The following is a 14,925-nucleotide window of genomic DNA, read 5'->3' on the forward strand; positions in this document are numbered from 1 at the left end:
CTCCGTACAGAATGCAAGTCCGATTGAAGCGAGTAGTCATTATTCTCTTTAAAAAAAATTACAATAATAATAATAATAATAATTAATACAATAATAGTAATTAATAATAATAAAGTCTTATGGTATTTCGCAAGTGCCATGTCGAAAAAAGTATATCTTAGAACAAAGTTAATATCAGTTGTTACTTTTTTTAGTATCAAAGACATGGCAGTGTTATTTTATTTAAAAAAACATTCACTAGCTGGCAAACTAAATATTTTAATTGTCATGGTTCTTTAATTAGTTTATTAGTTAGTTAATTTTTTTTAATTATTAAGCATTAATTATCGAGTATAAAAATTATCAAAGTATTGTTTGGTAAGTCAATATATTGAAAAAAAAGTGTTGAAGCTTAATCGTGGATATAAAACACTGCTAAGCTATTGTATGCACCAAAAACATAATTTTTTACATAATGAGATTCGTCATGAATAATAATAATAATAAAATAATAATAATATAAGTCAAGTAATGTATGAAAAAGATGAATTTCATTTTATATAATTATAATTATAATTATAATGAGTCTAATGCTTAATGAATACATCGTAAAAAATATACATATAAAAAAATCTACTGCTAAAAAAAAGGAATGGCGATGACAATGAATAAAATTATTTATTATAAATTGTTATTAATATTTTTTTTTTTTACTTTTTTTATCATTTTTTTTATTTGTTCGATTATAAATGCAACACCGGCATACAAAAGTGAAAGCGTTTTTTTTTCGTTGCGCTTAAAAAATTTTGCATGAGTATCATTTACGTTTTTGTTTTTTATTTATTTTATTTTAAATTTAATTATAATGTACTGAAATGCTTATTGTACTTTAATGACGTCATGGATTTAGTTTTTTAGCTAACACTATTCAATAAATTTTGAATTGATTAGAATATGACGCATGCAATTGATTAATTATACAGTCATTTTATCGTAACTTTTATGTTTTATTATTTATATCACAAATTTATTATGACTTTTATGAATGAATATTTTTTTATTTGTTATTCGAAAAATGACAAATTATCGATACGATATTTTTTTTTTTTATTATAAATTTAAGTTATTATTATTTGTTCGTTTGTTATTATAATTTGAGCTGCTGCACTCATCGTTATTTGCATACGTGTAACGGTACTTATTTTTTTTTTTATTTCATTTCCGTTCATTTTATTTTTCATTTCCACCATCAGCGCATGACTGATTATTGGTCAAAGAGAGCTCTAACTAATAACTATTATTTTATTTTTACTTTTTCATCATTTTTTTTCTCTTCTTTTCTTTATCTTTACTTCATAACAACCCTAATTTATGAGTTTTTTATTTAATTATTTGTTTATTCATCATTAAAATCAATATATATATCATGATAATTATTATTTTTAAAAATGATTGTATCAAAATAATCAAATTGTAACGTAATATCTATCAGATATGAATTGTGTACATTAATAATATTTAGCTTAATTAAAAAAATAAAACTTAAAATCTAAATAATTATTTAAAAAAAGTCATTAAAATTCCAAATGTATGGCAAAATCTATTGCAGTTGTTATATTGCGTGTTTGAATACGATTGATCTATCAGTATCCAAACATTACTACAATAAAATCAAATAAAAGTGAAGATTTAAACGCTTTCTCGTATATAATATTAATATTAATAATAATAATAATAAAGTAAAGTAAAAAAAAATCAATATAAAAAAGATATCAATACTATATATGATTTTTTATATATAATATTTAATATATATTTATATATAAAAATAAAAAAAAATTAAAAAAAAAAAATAATAATAAAAGATATAAGCAGAAATTATATTCCTTCATAATCCTGCTTTCTTATACATATAATTTTCCTATATTCAGCGTCGCATTATATCAATTTCTTTGACTCGTCTTAAACTCCCCTCTCACCGTCATCAATTTAAAATTTTATATGATTTATTGAAGTTTATAAATAAACTTATAAACCATTTATTTTTCCTCTACTCTTTCTTCCTTTTCTTTATTTTCAACTTCCTTATCTTTCTCGGCTTCCTTTTCTTTTTCAACTTTTTCCTCATCACTCTCCTTACCTTCCTTTGAATCTTTCGACTCTTTTTTTTCCTCCTTGCTTTCCTTGGTTTCCTCCTTGGGTGGTTTTGGCAAATGAGTATTCAAATCGAGTGTATTACAAATTTCATCCCAGTCTGGGAAGCATCGTTCCTTCATACGTGAACAGTGTCCAACAAGATTGGGACAGTTGTCTTGCATAAAGTCTCTCAGTGCAAAGGGAACAGACTTTTCAATGTATAGTATTTGCGCAAGATGAGCGAATGCTACGACGTCCAACTGTAGAATTAAACAAAAAACGAATTAAATTTTGAAAAATGAGTAAAAAAATGATGATAAAACTAAACTGAATAAATACTAACAGTTGTAGGCTCATCGCCAAAGAAGAATGGTTTGTCAGCAAGCAATTCAGAGAGAGCTTTAAGATCATCACAACCAAATTGAGTTATTTCTTCATTAGTATGGACTCCCAATCCCTGAGCTTTCACTTTCTTTGCGCACTAGAATAATAATTTATAATAATTAAATTATTTATTATAATTAATTGACCTAATTTATAAGTTCTATAAACGTTAATGCGGTAATTAATATTCATGATTAATCGTAAATAAAATAGTTGAGCCGGTACCTTTCGTGAATAGCTAATCTTAAACAAGAGAGCTAAAATTCCATTGGGCAAACGTGAACCCAAAGCATTTTGTAAATTAACACGATATCCTTTAAGAGTCGCGTCCGTGTTCTTGGCACGCCACGAGGTAACCACCCACACCAGATGATTTTCAATCATTGAGATCATTGCGTGAGATATTATACGTTGTTCATTAGTGAGATTGGCATCCAGGTCTTTGTGGAATTTTTGGCTCAATTCGCGAATTATTATCGTACTGTCTGGTATCTCTGTTCCATCTAATTCGACAAATGGCAGCTGGCCTTTCTTCGAGCGGAATTTCACTTTATGATCGACATTCTGAAATGGAAAAAAAAAAATAATAATAAATATATTAAATAATGATGATAAAATAAATTGGAATATTCCATCTCTTTAATCAATAACTCGAGTAATCCTATCATCAGCGATGAATAAAAAATAACAGCTCCATTAAATATATTTTTATCTCTATATTTTTACAGCGCGTGTGAGAACATAATTGTAAATTACACACGTCCTGTGATTGTTAAATGTGAATAGTTGTATTGAAATTTTGCCATTTAATCGAGAAAAAGAATTTAATTCGCGTATTACAGAGTATGTACCAGAGTACAGAGTGCTCTGTGTGCTGGAAGAGAGAAGGAAGGGTGCGTGGGGGATAAAAGTATATTATATATACATATATATATGTAGTGAGAGAAAGAGAGAAATTGAGGAAGGCCGATGAACCCATGGTAGACAGCTTCCGTTGCTTAGCAACATCCCCGCCACTTTCGGCTCCGGAGTTGCCATCATCGTAGTTGTTATCGTTGTGCTGTGCGCTAGTATTGATCGTGGGGGCACCACTTCGCGACCGCTATGTGCTCCCTCATTCATTTAAGCATCCAAAAAAAAATATAAAAGAAGTAAAAAGAAATAAAAAAGACATTAAAGACTGAGAGGAGAATCCTCTTAAACCCATATAAAATAACTCGCTCAATACAAATTATATAATTAAATAATTAATTTTTATAACCCTCCCTCTCTAGACGATATATTAAATTTAATGTTAACCCAACAAAAGACATGACAAATAATAAAAATCTATGTCTTAAAAATTTATATCTCTATAATTAATTAGTCATTTCTCCATTACGTCACCACTTGGCGTCAATTAATGACAAATGAAATGTAATTTACTAGCATAGCACATATTTTGCTGGTAAGTAAGATGATAATGACCGGGATTATTATTATTATCAACTTGGCGTGGTCATTCATGACTGTACCAAATAAACGTAATTAACTTATTGAATGATTTGTTTTAATAATGATAGAAAGGAGCTTGTTAAAGTTAACAAGCTAAGCTGTTGCCGGCTACATTCGATGAATTAGCGATGAAATATATATCCCATTTAAGATTTAAAATAATCTCTTGAGTTAATTTACAATACGGCGAGCGACAGTCGGCTAACGCGTAAGAAAAAAAATAAAAAAATAAATAAAAGAGAACAGACGTGACTGTTGAGCGAATGAATTGATCATTCAACAAGGGACGTACACTGATTACAGATAATTTAATAATATATGTATTAATATTAAGCAGGACAACACACAAGTAAAGAGATAAATAATTACAATGGTGTTTTATAATGAAGAAAGCGTCACTTGTTGCTCTGAAATAACTCGATTGTTACGACAAGTTGACAGTTTCGTTACATTAAATCCTTAGAACCTACGGATAATGTCAGTAGTAATACTCTCTCTATATATGGCATCAATACATACAATACAATAGCCAACTTTTTTCTTTCGCTCATGGAGGGGATGCAATGCATATACCCAACTTAAATATACATATATATTCCTGTGTATATATAATATCGTACTCTTTAACAAACAGAGCGATGCTTTGTTCTCTCTTGGAGTAAACTTTCTTCAAACGCTCAGCCTGTTTTACATTTTTTAAACAAAACTTTTATTTAGCAATCCGCCGTCAAGCTGCATCATATATGTGTATATATGTGTATATATATAGACGTAGATATGTAATCCTTATGGAATGCTGGATAGAACGGACCTTTCCATAAGGATCTATAAAAAGCTCAGCTCAACTCAACAGCACTCCGAACATATTAAAATGGGAGGGTGACGACGATGCGTCAAGGATGCCTAGCGGGAGGTAAAGTAAGAATGGCGTCCTCTACTCGATCCAATGGCCAAAAATATAATTCGATGTTAGAGCACGTTTTTCGCAACACAAAATATTTAAATACGGAAAAGCTACAAAATTAATTTACCCGTAAATAAAATTAAATTTAAAAAAATCAATAGTAATATCATTGGGTTGCAGAAGTATATAGTAAGTATAGCAAAAAAATTACCTCGTATTTAACATCGTTGAGCCGCAACCATGTTTCGACTTTGAGACAGTAGGGCGACATTGATGGTATCACCGGAGTGCGAGAAAACTGATAAAGATAAACGGTGTCCTTGTCGTAATTGGTTTTATGAACAGACACTGATTTAATGGCGGTTTCATCAGTGGCCGCATTGTCCTCCTTTTTTTCGTTTTCTATTTTTTCCGTGGGCTTTTCATCGTCACCTTGCTGCTGCTTATTATCCGGCGGCGTCTCTTCATTCAATGCTGCTTTCATATCTTTTACTTCCTTATTTTCCTTCTCGCCTACTGCCGTGTTATTTTCAGCTTCCGTTGCCACAGTCATCGTTAATAACTCCTTGCAATTGTAATTATATTTAATCCAACAATATAATATTGTACGTAAATGTTAGTCCTTTTAAATATATATCGATATATTTAAAGCGGATGAAATAATGGAGTAAAACTGCACACCGCACGAAATGTCGCTAGATACTGACTGGCAAATGTTAAAATGCCGAATGCTGAAGCTGAATGTAGTGAACAGAATACTGGAATACTGGATACTGGATTGGATTGAAGTGGACTGGACTGGTCTGGATGTGTGTTCTGTGTGCTGGGGCTGACTGGCTGCGTGCTTGCCGGCCGGTATATTACTCAGCTTCTCAAGTACTACACACCACTACTTATCTGTTGACTCATACATACACACAATTTAATATACATTTAACTCAATACTCACAGAATTCGTACAATGGTGTCGAGATTTAAGTTAACTGTACGCATGCGTGTGCGCCACACCCCATAGCATGTCCGCCATTTCTGTGTTAAATTTATGTTGGGGGGTTTGTGCGACGCCCGAATGGCATAAGGAAGAACGGCGATACCCGATGCTGCTGCTGCTGCTTGATGCTTTCTTCCACCACCACTCGCTTCTCTGTGTCTGTAAATATATATAAATGTATGAGCGGTTGACTATACCAGTGCTACAGTGTGTGGGTTTGCTTGCCTGAGTGGAGGAGAAGGACAAAGAATGATCGAAATGACCTCGATGCATGCGGCGCCAACCGGACATCCCGAGTAAGAAAAAAGATGCATTCGTTTCATTGTAAAAATAATAATAATAATATCTGGACGGTGATGATACATCCAAGTGTGCCAAGTTGCCAACCTTTGTGAAGAAGCGTCGTTTTGCTCCACGCCTGCCACGTTTGCTAAATAAATAACTAAATTTTAATTTATTGAGTTATCTGGTGTTGTAGCTGGTAAAAGAGATAGACACAAACATAACCTACACTTGTTGATCCAGTTGATGAGTTATATACTTTGATCTCCAGGTAATTAAAAAATAAAAATGCATAGACACAATCAAGAGTATAACAAAAATCGTTCGAATGAACCGCAAGTTGAACTGGAAAGTCAGTTCATATTACGACTTCCAGAGGTAATTATTTATTTACTTTTTATTATTTTTTTTAATGGGTAAATATTATTTATGCTGACAATTTTCTAGGAACCAGCGAAAGTCTTAAGAGAAGTCTTGCAGTCGGGGATGCCGCTCAAAGATCGCTTGAGCATTAAAATTGAAAATGACATGAGATATGGAGAAGTTAGGTTTGACCACTGGCTGTTACATGCTAAGGTAATTTTTTTATTTCATTAGTTGCGTAGGTGGAGATATTTATATAATTTTATTAAATGTACTTAGGTTGTAGATTTGCCGACAGTTGTCGAGTCTTTGAAGACAATTGACAATAAGAGTTTTTACAAGACAGCTGATATTTGTCAGGTATGATTTTATTAATGGAGTAAAAGAGATGTACTTGTAGTTGATGAGGTTCAGTTGATTAAACGAGACGGTATTTAAATTTTAGACTGTAATTTGTAAAGAGGAAGACGATCATACGACAGATGATGAGTCACCGGTGAGACAAAAGAAAAAAGATCCGAACAAGGTTGATAGAAAATTCTTATGGCCTCATGGTTTGACGCCGCCGACAAAAAATATACGGAGACGGCGTTTTAGAAAGACACTGAAGAAAAAGTATGTCGAAGCTCCTGAGATTGAGAAAGAGGTCAAAAGGTTGTTGAGAGTTGACAACGATGCAGCTAATGTTAAGTGGGAAGTTATCTGTGAGGATGAAGACAGCACGAAGCCTAATAAAATATCTAATTCGGGTACTGTAAAAGGTAAACGAGATGCTAATGGATCATCGCAGAATGTTGATGTTGGTAAGTTATTAATTCATTAATTAATTATATTGTTTTATTCATTAGTCTTGACCAAGATAGTTAATCATATTTAAATTTATTTTTCAGCTGAGCACGACATATTCGGAGAAGCTGTCAGCGATAGTGAGGATGAGGACGAAGAGACAAACATCAATGTCATGGAGCTGGATGAAACCAGCCGTCTGTCTGCTGACAGTCGTGTCTCAGACTCAAATTCAATGCAAGTCGGTTTCTCAGAACGTTCTGGACAGGACACCAACACATGCAGCCAATTGCTTACCGAATTCAGCAAAGATATGTTCCCCTCGCAGACTTCTGATGAACAGGACAACAAATCTAGTGTTGAAGGAGTTCAAAAAGTACCCAAGATTGAAGACTTTCATTCAGAATACATTATTCCTGATGACTCTGAGACACCATCAATGTCTTCCAACAAAGGTACACTATTATTTTTTATTAATTATACTCTATTATTTATTTACTTTCATTCCAGACGTTAAATGACACTTTCATTAGATTAAATAATTATATATAGTATTTAAGTATTTTTTAATGAGTCATTAAAAATCTCGGGCATGATACTGATGACTAATTATACGAGAATTTATTACAGAATAAAAGTGGTCATTCATTACTTTGTAGAACAATTTAATTTAAATTGATAAATAATTTCTTTAGATAATTACAGAAACTCATTAAAGTTAATAAATTTATTACTCCGTCTGTGATAAAATTATCGTTAAAAAAAAACATTTTTTTTATTTTAATATCATACATAAATTATTGATAATAGTAATAAGTGTTATAAACATCGCAGGTTCACTATCATCGCGTTTAGTCACGCTCCACAACGAACTAGCGGAAATACGTCAACGTAAACAGCAGCAGGAAGCTGAAATAGCAAATATTGATAATCTTAAATTACGTCAGAGATTCCAAGAGATCCTCGACAATCTCGGAATACAGGAAGAGCAGAAAGTGCAAGAGGTAAAAATAATTAACACTTTTTAAATTATTTTTTATTATAATTATATTATTAATTTTTCGTTAAAAAAGCTTGTCAACCCTTCATCTACATTATTATATTATTAATTTATTATGTTAGATGACAATACATTTAATGAGATGTTAATTAACTCTTGTTTTATTTTATTACTTTTTTTTTTTCCAGATCCAAGAATTAGAACTGGCGAGTAAGTACGCGATTGAATAATACTCATGTGCACTGATGAGATGAATAATGATGACAAATAATCAACTACTTGACGTAATAAATACATTTGTATATATATATATAATAATAATAATAATTGAATACCAAAACAAAAAGTTACATTAATTAATTAATAAAAATTTTTTTTCTCACTACTCTTACAATTTTTATTTAGTCTTTTTTTCATTTAAAGATTCATGTCTACTTGCAACAACTATTTTTCATCAATAAATAAACGGGTCTAGGTATTTAACTATATATATATTTGTTTTATACTCATCTATTTAAATAGACAATAAAAATGATAAATATAATAGCTTTCAAATAAAAATACTGTAAGTAATTTATAAAATATCGGAAGATGGTTAAATGAGCACATAATTAATTGCCGTTAGTTTCTTTCATATTTTTTTCTTGTTTTTTAAATTTAAATATAAATCGATAAACAATTAATTGGCCCCTTTTTTAAAAAGGATAGTTAAATTATTTAAATATAATATAGAATGTATTTGAATTTATATTTTATATAATATATTATTTATATGTATGTATATATAAAAAACTTCATTTAAATGCAATTGACATTGTATAACAAAATGTCTAACGAACTATAATTATCGTTTAAAACAATAGAATTAAAAGAAAAAAAACAATAATAATATAAAATAAAATAATTTCAATAATAATATTTTTTAAGTATCCCAATCACTAGGTTCAGTTATCGAATTTTGTTCGTCAAATTTTTAAAATTATTTGTTGCAATTAAATTTTTTTTTCGTTACGCTAAAAACACTAAGTGCCGTTGATACAATACTTGGTATTGTGTGCCATATACACGCGTCCTATTAAGTTTTAATAATTAAAGACATTCTTAGACATTACCCCCCAGTTTTTTTAAAAATATTTAATGATCTTGAACTGTCATAATTGTATTAACATTTTATTAATTAATTAAAAAAAAGTTAAAGCATCAGTGGAAAAAAAAGACACCGCAATTACAATTGTCATCAATTAGGAGTCAAACGAAATTTGGCAAATAAATTTCAGTAAAATCTTCATGTCAATATAATTTGAAATTTCAAATTTCGTATGCTAAAATTTATTTACCAAATTTGGTTTGACTCCTAATTGATGACAACTGTAAGTAATATTTTTCAAATTCTATATCTCTGGGACAATTATCCGTCACTAAGTTGTCCTTTTTTCAATCAACCCTTCAATTTTTTTTTAGTTAATTAATAAAATTTTAATAATGTTACGACAGTTGAAAATCATTGAATATTTTTAAAAAGTGGTTAGGAAGGGTGGCACTGTTTAAGAATGCCCTTAAACTATACTAACATCAAAGTATACAATTACTATCTTTGATGTTAAATATGTTCGTAATAATAATATTAAATCTTAAAAATTAATTTCTCGGTGAATCGGATATCGTGATATTATTAAGTTGATCTTGAAGACAAATTCGTAGATCACGTTCATCAAATTCGCTGTCAGTATCAATGCTAGTATTTCTTCCAATTTGTTCTGTTGAACCTGTCCATTGATATTTACTATTCTTCAATCTCATGATCTGTCATTAATAAATAATTGTTAGTATCAATAATTAAAAATCTATCAATTAGACTTTGTAATGATCAATGAAGACATTAAGCATTTAAATAAATAAAAATAAAATACCTTCTACAGGATAAATTACATACATCGCACTCGTTATTATAAACTATATTTTTACCAACCAATTAAATTTATAAATAAAAATAATAGTATATATTTAAAACATCAAAGCCACATGCTTTACTTAGCTCGTTAAATATATCAGCTATCAATCACAAACGCTACTTATTTATATAGATTTAAATTAAATAAAAAACTTCTAAAAACATGCTACAATTTCTCAATGCTCCGATATAAATAATTATCTAATTTACGAATTTATTAATTAACAAAACTAGTTATTTATATAAGTAATTTTTCACAGAATACAAAAAACCTTAAAAAAAAAAGAAAAAATAAGTAATGTACAAGACTAAAAAATAGTATTTATAGTTTAACTACCAATGAAATAATAAATAAAGTAATTACTATTGATAAGTAACATCGAAAATTGATATATTGTCAAAAGAACACGTACTCGATAGATTTAAACTTACTCGAGCCACCGCCAAGGCTCTGTCTCTGGACTGGTTATTGGCGTGGGAAACTATAAATTTAAAGATAAAAACAACAATAAAATTTTAATATTTTCAGCGGATATTATCCAACGAATGCGATGTATAGTTGACGCCACGACGCTTTATTAATATTAATAAATAAACAAATAAATATAAACGAGTAACCAATTTTTCAATTGATTTAATTTAGTATCGATAGTTAACGTATAAAAAAAAAAATAATAAAAATAATTACCTCTGCCTTCAATTCAGCAACTTTGTCTTGCAAATCGCGTACTCGATCACTGTCATCTAGATTACTTCTCAATTCTCCTTCCGCGTACATTTCCTCGTTCTAATAAAAAAACAAATTAGAGATAAATCCTGTGCTAAATGATTTTTTTTTTTTTTATATTGATAGCTACCTTCAATTCGAGCAGAGAAATTTTTTGTGTTAATTCAGCGACATGTTGAGCGTGTTCAGCGTCTCTGATACGAGCCATCATCGCGTCGTCTTTCATTTTCGACTCCAAGTCGGAATATTTATGCATCTGCTCACGCAGTTTACTCGTCAATTCTTTTATTTTAGCCAATGATATTTCCAATTCTTCGCGTATCAATTTTTCACCCTCATCCTGACGACGAAGCTGATTTGTCGCGACTTGGACTTGGGTTTCAAGCTCCATAACTTTTAGCCTCAATTCTTTAACTTCACTGAGAACAACCATTTCACGTACGCGCGTTGACATTAAATCTTCTTCTAATTTTTGTATTTCGTGGCCGCGGTTTTCCCAGAATAGTAATTTTTTTGGTGTAGAGTCAGCAGCAGGTGCCGATTGAGCTGATCGGTGTTCTTGTAGATGACGTTGCCATGCAGTACTCAGTTCGCCAACTCTTTGTCTAAGATCCTACAATAAATAACAATAATTAAATTTATAAATTAAAAAAAAAAAAAGGTTAAAGTATCACTTTAAATAAATAATAACCTTCAGTGATAAATTAGCTTCAGCTTCTCTAAGTTTAACAGCTATCAATTCCTCTTGCAAATGCGCAACAGAATTATCCGGCGTTGATTCACGTAACGTTTTTTTGTCTTGTTCCAATTCCTGTATCCTTCCTCTCAAATCCCTGATGGTCGCGTCTTTTTCAGCTTCATGCAGCCTCACACGCACTAGCTCTTGCTGTAAACACTCAACCATTTCTTCTTTTTGCGACAATGCCTCTTGTTTCATACTCATTTCATCAATAGACGACTGTTTCGACGACATATTTTCTTCCAATAGCATCGATAATGATCTCAATTCCTCGTGAGCCTGCTCCAGTTGATGGCTTGTCTCAAGATGAGTGTGTCTCAAAGCCGCAAGTTCTCTCTGCACTACAAAAGTTGTTTCCTCCTCCTCGGCACGCGATACTTGACCCCTAACGAGTCTGTCCGCCAATTCAGCAGACTCAGCTTCCAATAACTCGGTTCTCTGTCTCAGTAATCGATTTTCTGCTCTCAGCCTCCGCAACTCGACCATTTCCTCCTGTTCCTTCATTTTCAATACCGTGTAGTCTTTTTCTAACTTTTTCATTCGCTTTGGATTTATTTTCATTCCATACGCCAAATTTAACAGCCCGTCGGGATCGTTTTCAGCTCTACCTGGCAATTCTTTCTGGAAAAACTATTGAGAAAAAAAAAAGAATTCAAATAAAATATAAATATTAATTTTTTATCTCATCAATTAAAGATGAAAAAAATAAATCCGTACCTTTAACATCCCTTCCATATCTAAACTGAGTAAATCATCTTTACCAAGATCTAACATCGCCAACGCGACTTTAAAAATAATATCCATTCCTTCCATTAAAAAAACATCAAAAATACGACAAGCGAGTGGTAGACTCAATGCCGTTGTAAATAATGTAAGAAACCATGAAGAAGCATACATTGATGTATGAAAACTTTGAGCTGTAAAGTGAGCTGATAATTCGGGGTACGTGTCTGTTACTAAGTGTTCTAATTGATACATGCAGACACCTAGTTCAGCCATACTCGGCTTAAACATATCTCTGAGACGGTATTCCTGCATCAGAGCTACTAGCACAGCGAAAGCTTCTTCTTCAGGCATTTGCTGCAAAAAATTATTCCATTTAAATTATCTTAAGCTAATTAATAATAATTAAAATAAAAACAAGTATTGAGATTCTACCTGCATTAGCAGTAAACCAACAATGAAACCAGATCCTTGACAATACCCGACTTCGCGATCATGAAGACTGTACGCCTTCATAACATTAAATAAACTCTCCTGTCCAAGTCCATCTTTCTCTTTAAAAAATTCGTGCTCCGGATATGTTCGTGCAATGTCTCTTCTAATTATTCTCTCGCATGCTGATGTCGATTTAATGTATTCGGCAAATTGTTTTTTAACAGGTGAATCATGCGCTCCACACAACAATTGCCATACAATACCTCTGCAATAATTATTGTTATTAATATAAATTAATTTAAATTAAATTAACCGGGAGCTTTAATGTTACCTAAAGTGATGTGGTATTCCTTGCTTGACTAATTCTTTTATAACATCTTTATGTTTTCTCCAGTAATTTTCCCAGTCGGCGACTATGTGACCCCATCGTTTCCACACGTCAACCTCCCCGTCAGTCGGGGTGTGGCGTCGGGCCGCGGTCTCATCTTCTCCGCTAGAACCCGACGCCGGGGTCGCCTGAAATGATTCTGAGCTCTTTCTGCTGTGATTACTTTGTAATGAGTTACATGATTTTACATCTGATTCAATCAGCCTAAAATTTAAAAAAATACTTAATTACTGACTGAAGATTTATTTTTAATTTGTAGAGTTAAATATTTCAACAAATCGATGGTAGTTATTTTTTATTCAAGATCACTGGAGATGTTGATTGACAATCTTGGCTTTAAATAATTTAAAATTGTAAATAAATGATAATTAGTACCTGTTAGCTTCTTCCAGCTTTCCTAAAAGCGCCAGCTCGTCGGTAGATATAATTTTATTATCGGAACTCACTTTTTTAAAATTTAAATCCAATTCAAATGCTGATAGAATGATGATGGCTTTTAAGCCAAACTTCCAGTTTGATTTTATTGATAAATTATTTATCAAATTTATACTCATCTGTCGCTCATATTTGCTTACTAAATATCCTCATATAAATAATAATATATAAGGTAAAGCAATTTATTTTATTAGATTCTGAAATTTAAAAAAATTCCACATAAACATCACCAGTAACTCCAATCTGTCACTGCAACACCGAGATAATAAAAACGTAATCACTTAATCTCATATATTATCAATTACTAATAGCAGGTTATATTAATTTTAAATAATTAACACATTAATTAGCTTACAACAATACTCTCAATAGTTAAAAAATAAAAAAAAAAAAAAATGAAAAACATTATTAAATATTTTTATCTCAGAAACTGAGTAACAGTAATTTTGACAGCTGTCTTATAAATTGTACACGTCAAATTACTCACCTTCTATGTTAAAAAATTATCCACACAAGTGTGAATATATAAAAAAAAATATATACATATATATCTATGTAATCTAACAATAATAATAAATTAACAATTACTGGCTAGTATCACTTGGTGTTCTATTTAGACGATAATTAAACTCAATTGAATTATATATTTTGGTTATTAAATATGTATAAATATATATTTTAAATAAATTATATCACTGTTTTTCTTTGTAATATAAGAACGTAAGTAATGTGTACAGAGTTAAGTGAAAAGAGGGGGAGGATACCTTTCCAACGTCTCCAACGTTTCCAACTCTGGAATGTGAATGACAACGGTAACCGCCATATTGAAGTTACAAATATATACATACATACATGTGTACACATATATGTATGTATACATCTATATATCCACTTTCGCAATTAGTAATTTATCTAGTAAAATAAAATGTAATTCAAAACAAAAATTTCTCTCAAGTGAATTTAAAAAAAATCCTTATCTTTATTTTCACCAAAGTCTTAATTGATAATAAAAAAAAAAAACAAAGTTAATTTTTATTAATTAAAGATTTATATTTGATAATTATAATTATATTTACTCTATACAATGATTATTACATATGTAAGAAAAAAAACTAATATAATTTTTATTGATAATAAAGAATAGATTAAATATAATTTGAATCATTTACTGATAAGACAGTAATTAAAAGTTATTTTTTTAAATAGCT

At 30.5% G+C, this 14,925-nt stretch overlaps 3 protein-coding genes across 6 annotated transcripts; 1 reads left to right on the forward strand and 2 right to left on the reverse strand.

Annotated features, from left to right (window-relative positions):
* Positions 1-676: 676 nt before the first annotated feature.
* LOC130668155 (failed axon connections) lies at positions 677-5,780 on the reverse strand. Its single transcript, XM_057470285.1, has 4 exons — positions 5,109-5,780; positions 2,725-3,063; positions 2,459-2,596; positions 677-2,375 (listed from the first exon to the last, which is right to left on the reverse strand). The coding sequence occupies exons 1-4, from the start codon at positions 5,448-5,450 to the stop codon at positions 2,019-2,021; spliced, it is 1,176 nt and encodes a 391-aa protein (XP_057326268.1). The 5' UTR covers positions 5,451-5,780; the 3' UTR covers positions 677-2,018.
* Positions 5,781-6,127: 347 nt separating this feature from the next.
* Positions 6,128-8,649, forward strand: LOC130668154 (transcription initiation factor TFIID subunit 7). The gene is made up of 7 exons (XM_057470284.1): positions 6,128-6,548; positions 6,618-6,746; positions 6,813-6,893; positions 6,979-7,336; positions 7,424-7,774; positions 8,154-8,323; positions 8,508-8,649. Exons 1-7 carry the CDS (start codon positions 6,459-6,461, stop codon positions 8,547-8,549), a joined length of 1,221 nt encoding a protein of 406 aa, XP_057326267.1. The 5' UTR covers positions 6,128-6,458; the 3' UTR covers positions 8,550-8,649.
* Positions 8,349-14,559, reverse strand: LOC130668152 (ecotropic viral integration site 5 ortholog). 4 transcript variants are annotated; one of them, XM_057470282.1, is made up of 10 exons: positions 14,205-14,532; positions 13,658-13,914; positions 13,226-13,486; positions 12,895-13,159; positions 12,454-12,816; positions 11,689-12,366; positions 11,128-11,610; positions 10,959-11,057; positions 10,684-10,752; positions 9,983-10,122 (listed from the first exon to the last, which is right to left on the reverse strand). In XM_057470282.1, exons 2-9 carry the CDS (start codon positions 13,834-13,836, stop codon positions 10,699-10,701), a joined length of 2,382 nt encoding a protein of 793 aa, XP_057326265.1. In that variant the 5' UTR covers positions 13,837-13,914; positions 14,205-14,532; the 3' UTR covers positions 9,983-10,122; positions 10,684-10,698. The 4 variants fall into 4 exon arrangements, with proteins under 4 accessions (XP_057326263.1, XP_057326261.1, XP_057326265.1 ...); XM_057470281.1 differs by having other exon boundaries at positions 9,986-10,122; positions 10,703-10,752; XM_057470280.1 differs by lacking the exon at positions 10,684-10,752 and having other exon boundaries at positions 8,349-10,122; positions 14,482-14,559.
* Between the last annotated feature and the right edge of the window lie 366 nt (positions 14,560-14,925).

The sequence above is a fragment of the Microplitis mediator genome, chromosome 5, assembly GCF_029852145.1.
Source record: "Microplitis mediator isolate UGA2020A chromosome 5, iyMicMedi2.1, whole genome shotgun sequence".
NCBI classification, from domain to species: domain Eukaryota; kingdom Metazoa; phylum Arthropoda; class Insecta; order Hymenoptera; family Braconidae; genus Microplitis; species Microplitis mediator.

Coding starts and splice junctions, on each gene's coding strand:
- LOC130668155 (XM_057470285.1), bottom strand. CDS start 5,450: ATGACTGTGGCAACGGAAGCTGAAAATAACACGGCAGTAGGCGAGAAG. Junction 2,597..2,724: donor AGATTAGCTATTCACGAAAG/GTACCGGCTCAA, acceptor TTATTATTCTAG/TGCGCAAAGAAAGTGAAAGC. Junction 2,376..2,458: donor TTGGCGATGAGCCTACAACT/GTTAGTATTTAT, acceptor TTAATTCTACAG/TTGGACGTCGTAGCATTCGC.
- LOC130668154 (XM_057470284.1), top strand. CDS start 6,459: ATGCATAGACACAATCAAGAGTATAACAAAAATCGTTCGAATGAACCG. Junction 6,549..6,617: donor TCATATTACGACTTCCAGAG/GTAATTATTTAT, acceptor ACAATTTTCTAG/GAACCAGCGAAAGTCTTAAG. Junction 8,324..8,507: donor AAGAGCAGAAAGTGCAAGAG/GTAAAAATAATT, acceptor TTTTTTTTCCAG/ATCCAAGAATTAGAACTGGC.
- LOC130668152 (XM_057470280.1), bottom strand. CDS start 13,836: ATGAGTATAAATTTGATAAATAATTTATCAATAAAATCAAACTGGAAG. Junction 12,817..12,894: donor TTGGTTTACTGCTAATGCAG/GTAGAATCTCAA, acceptor AATTTTTTGCAG/CAAATGCCTGAAGAAGAAGC. Junction 12,367..12,453: donor ATATGGAAGGGATGTTAAAG/GTACGGATTTAT, acceptor TTTTCTCAATAG/TTTTTCCAGAAAGAATTGCC.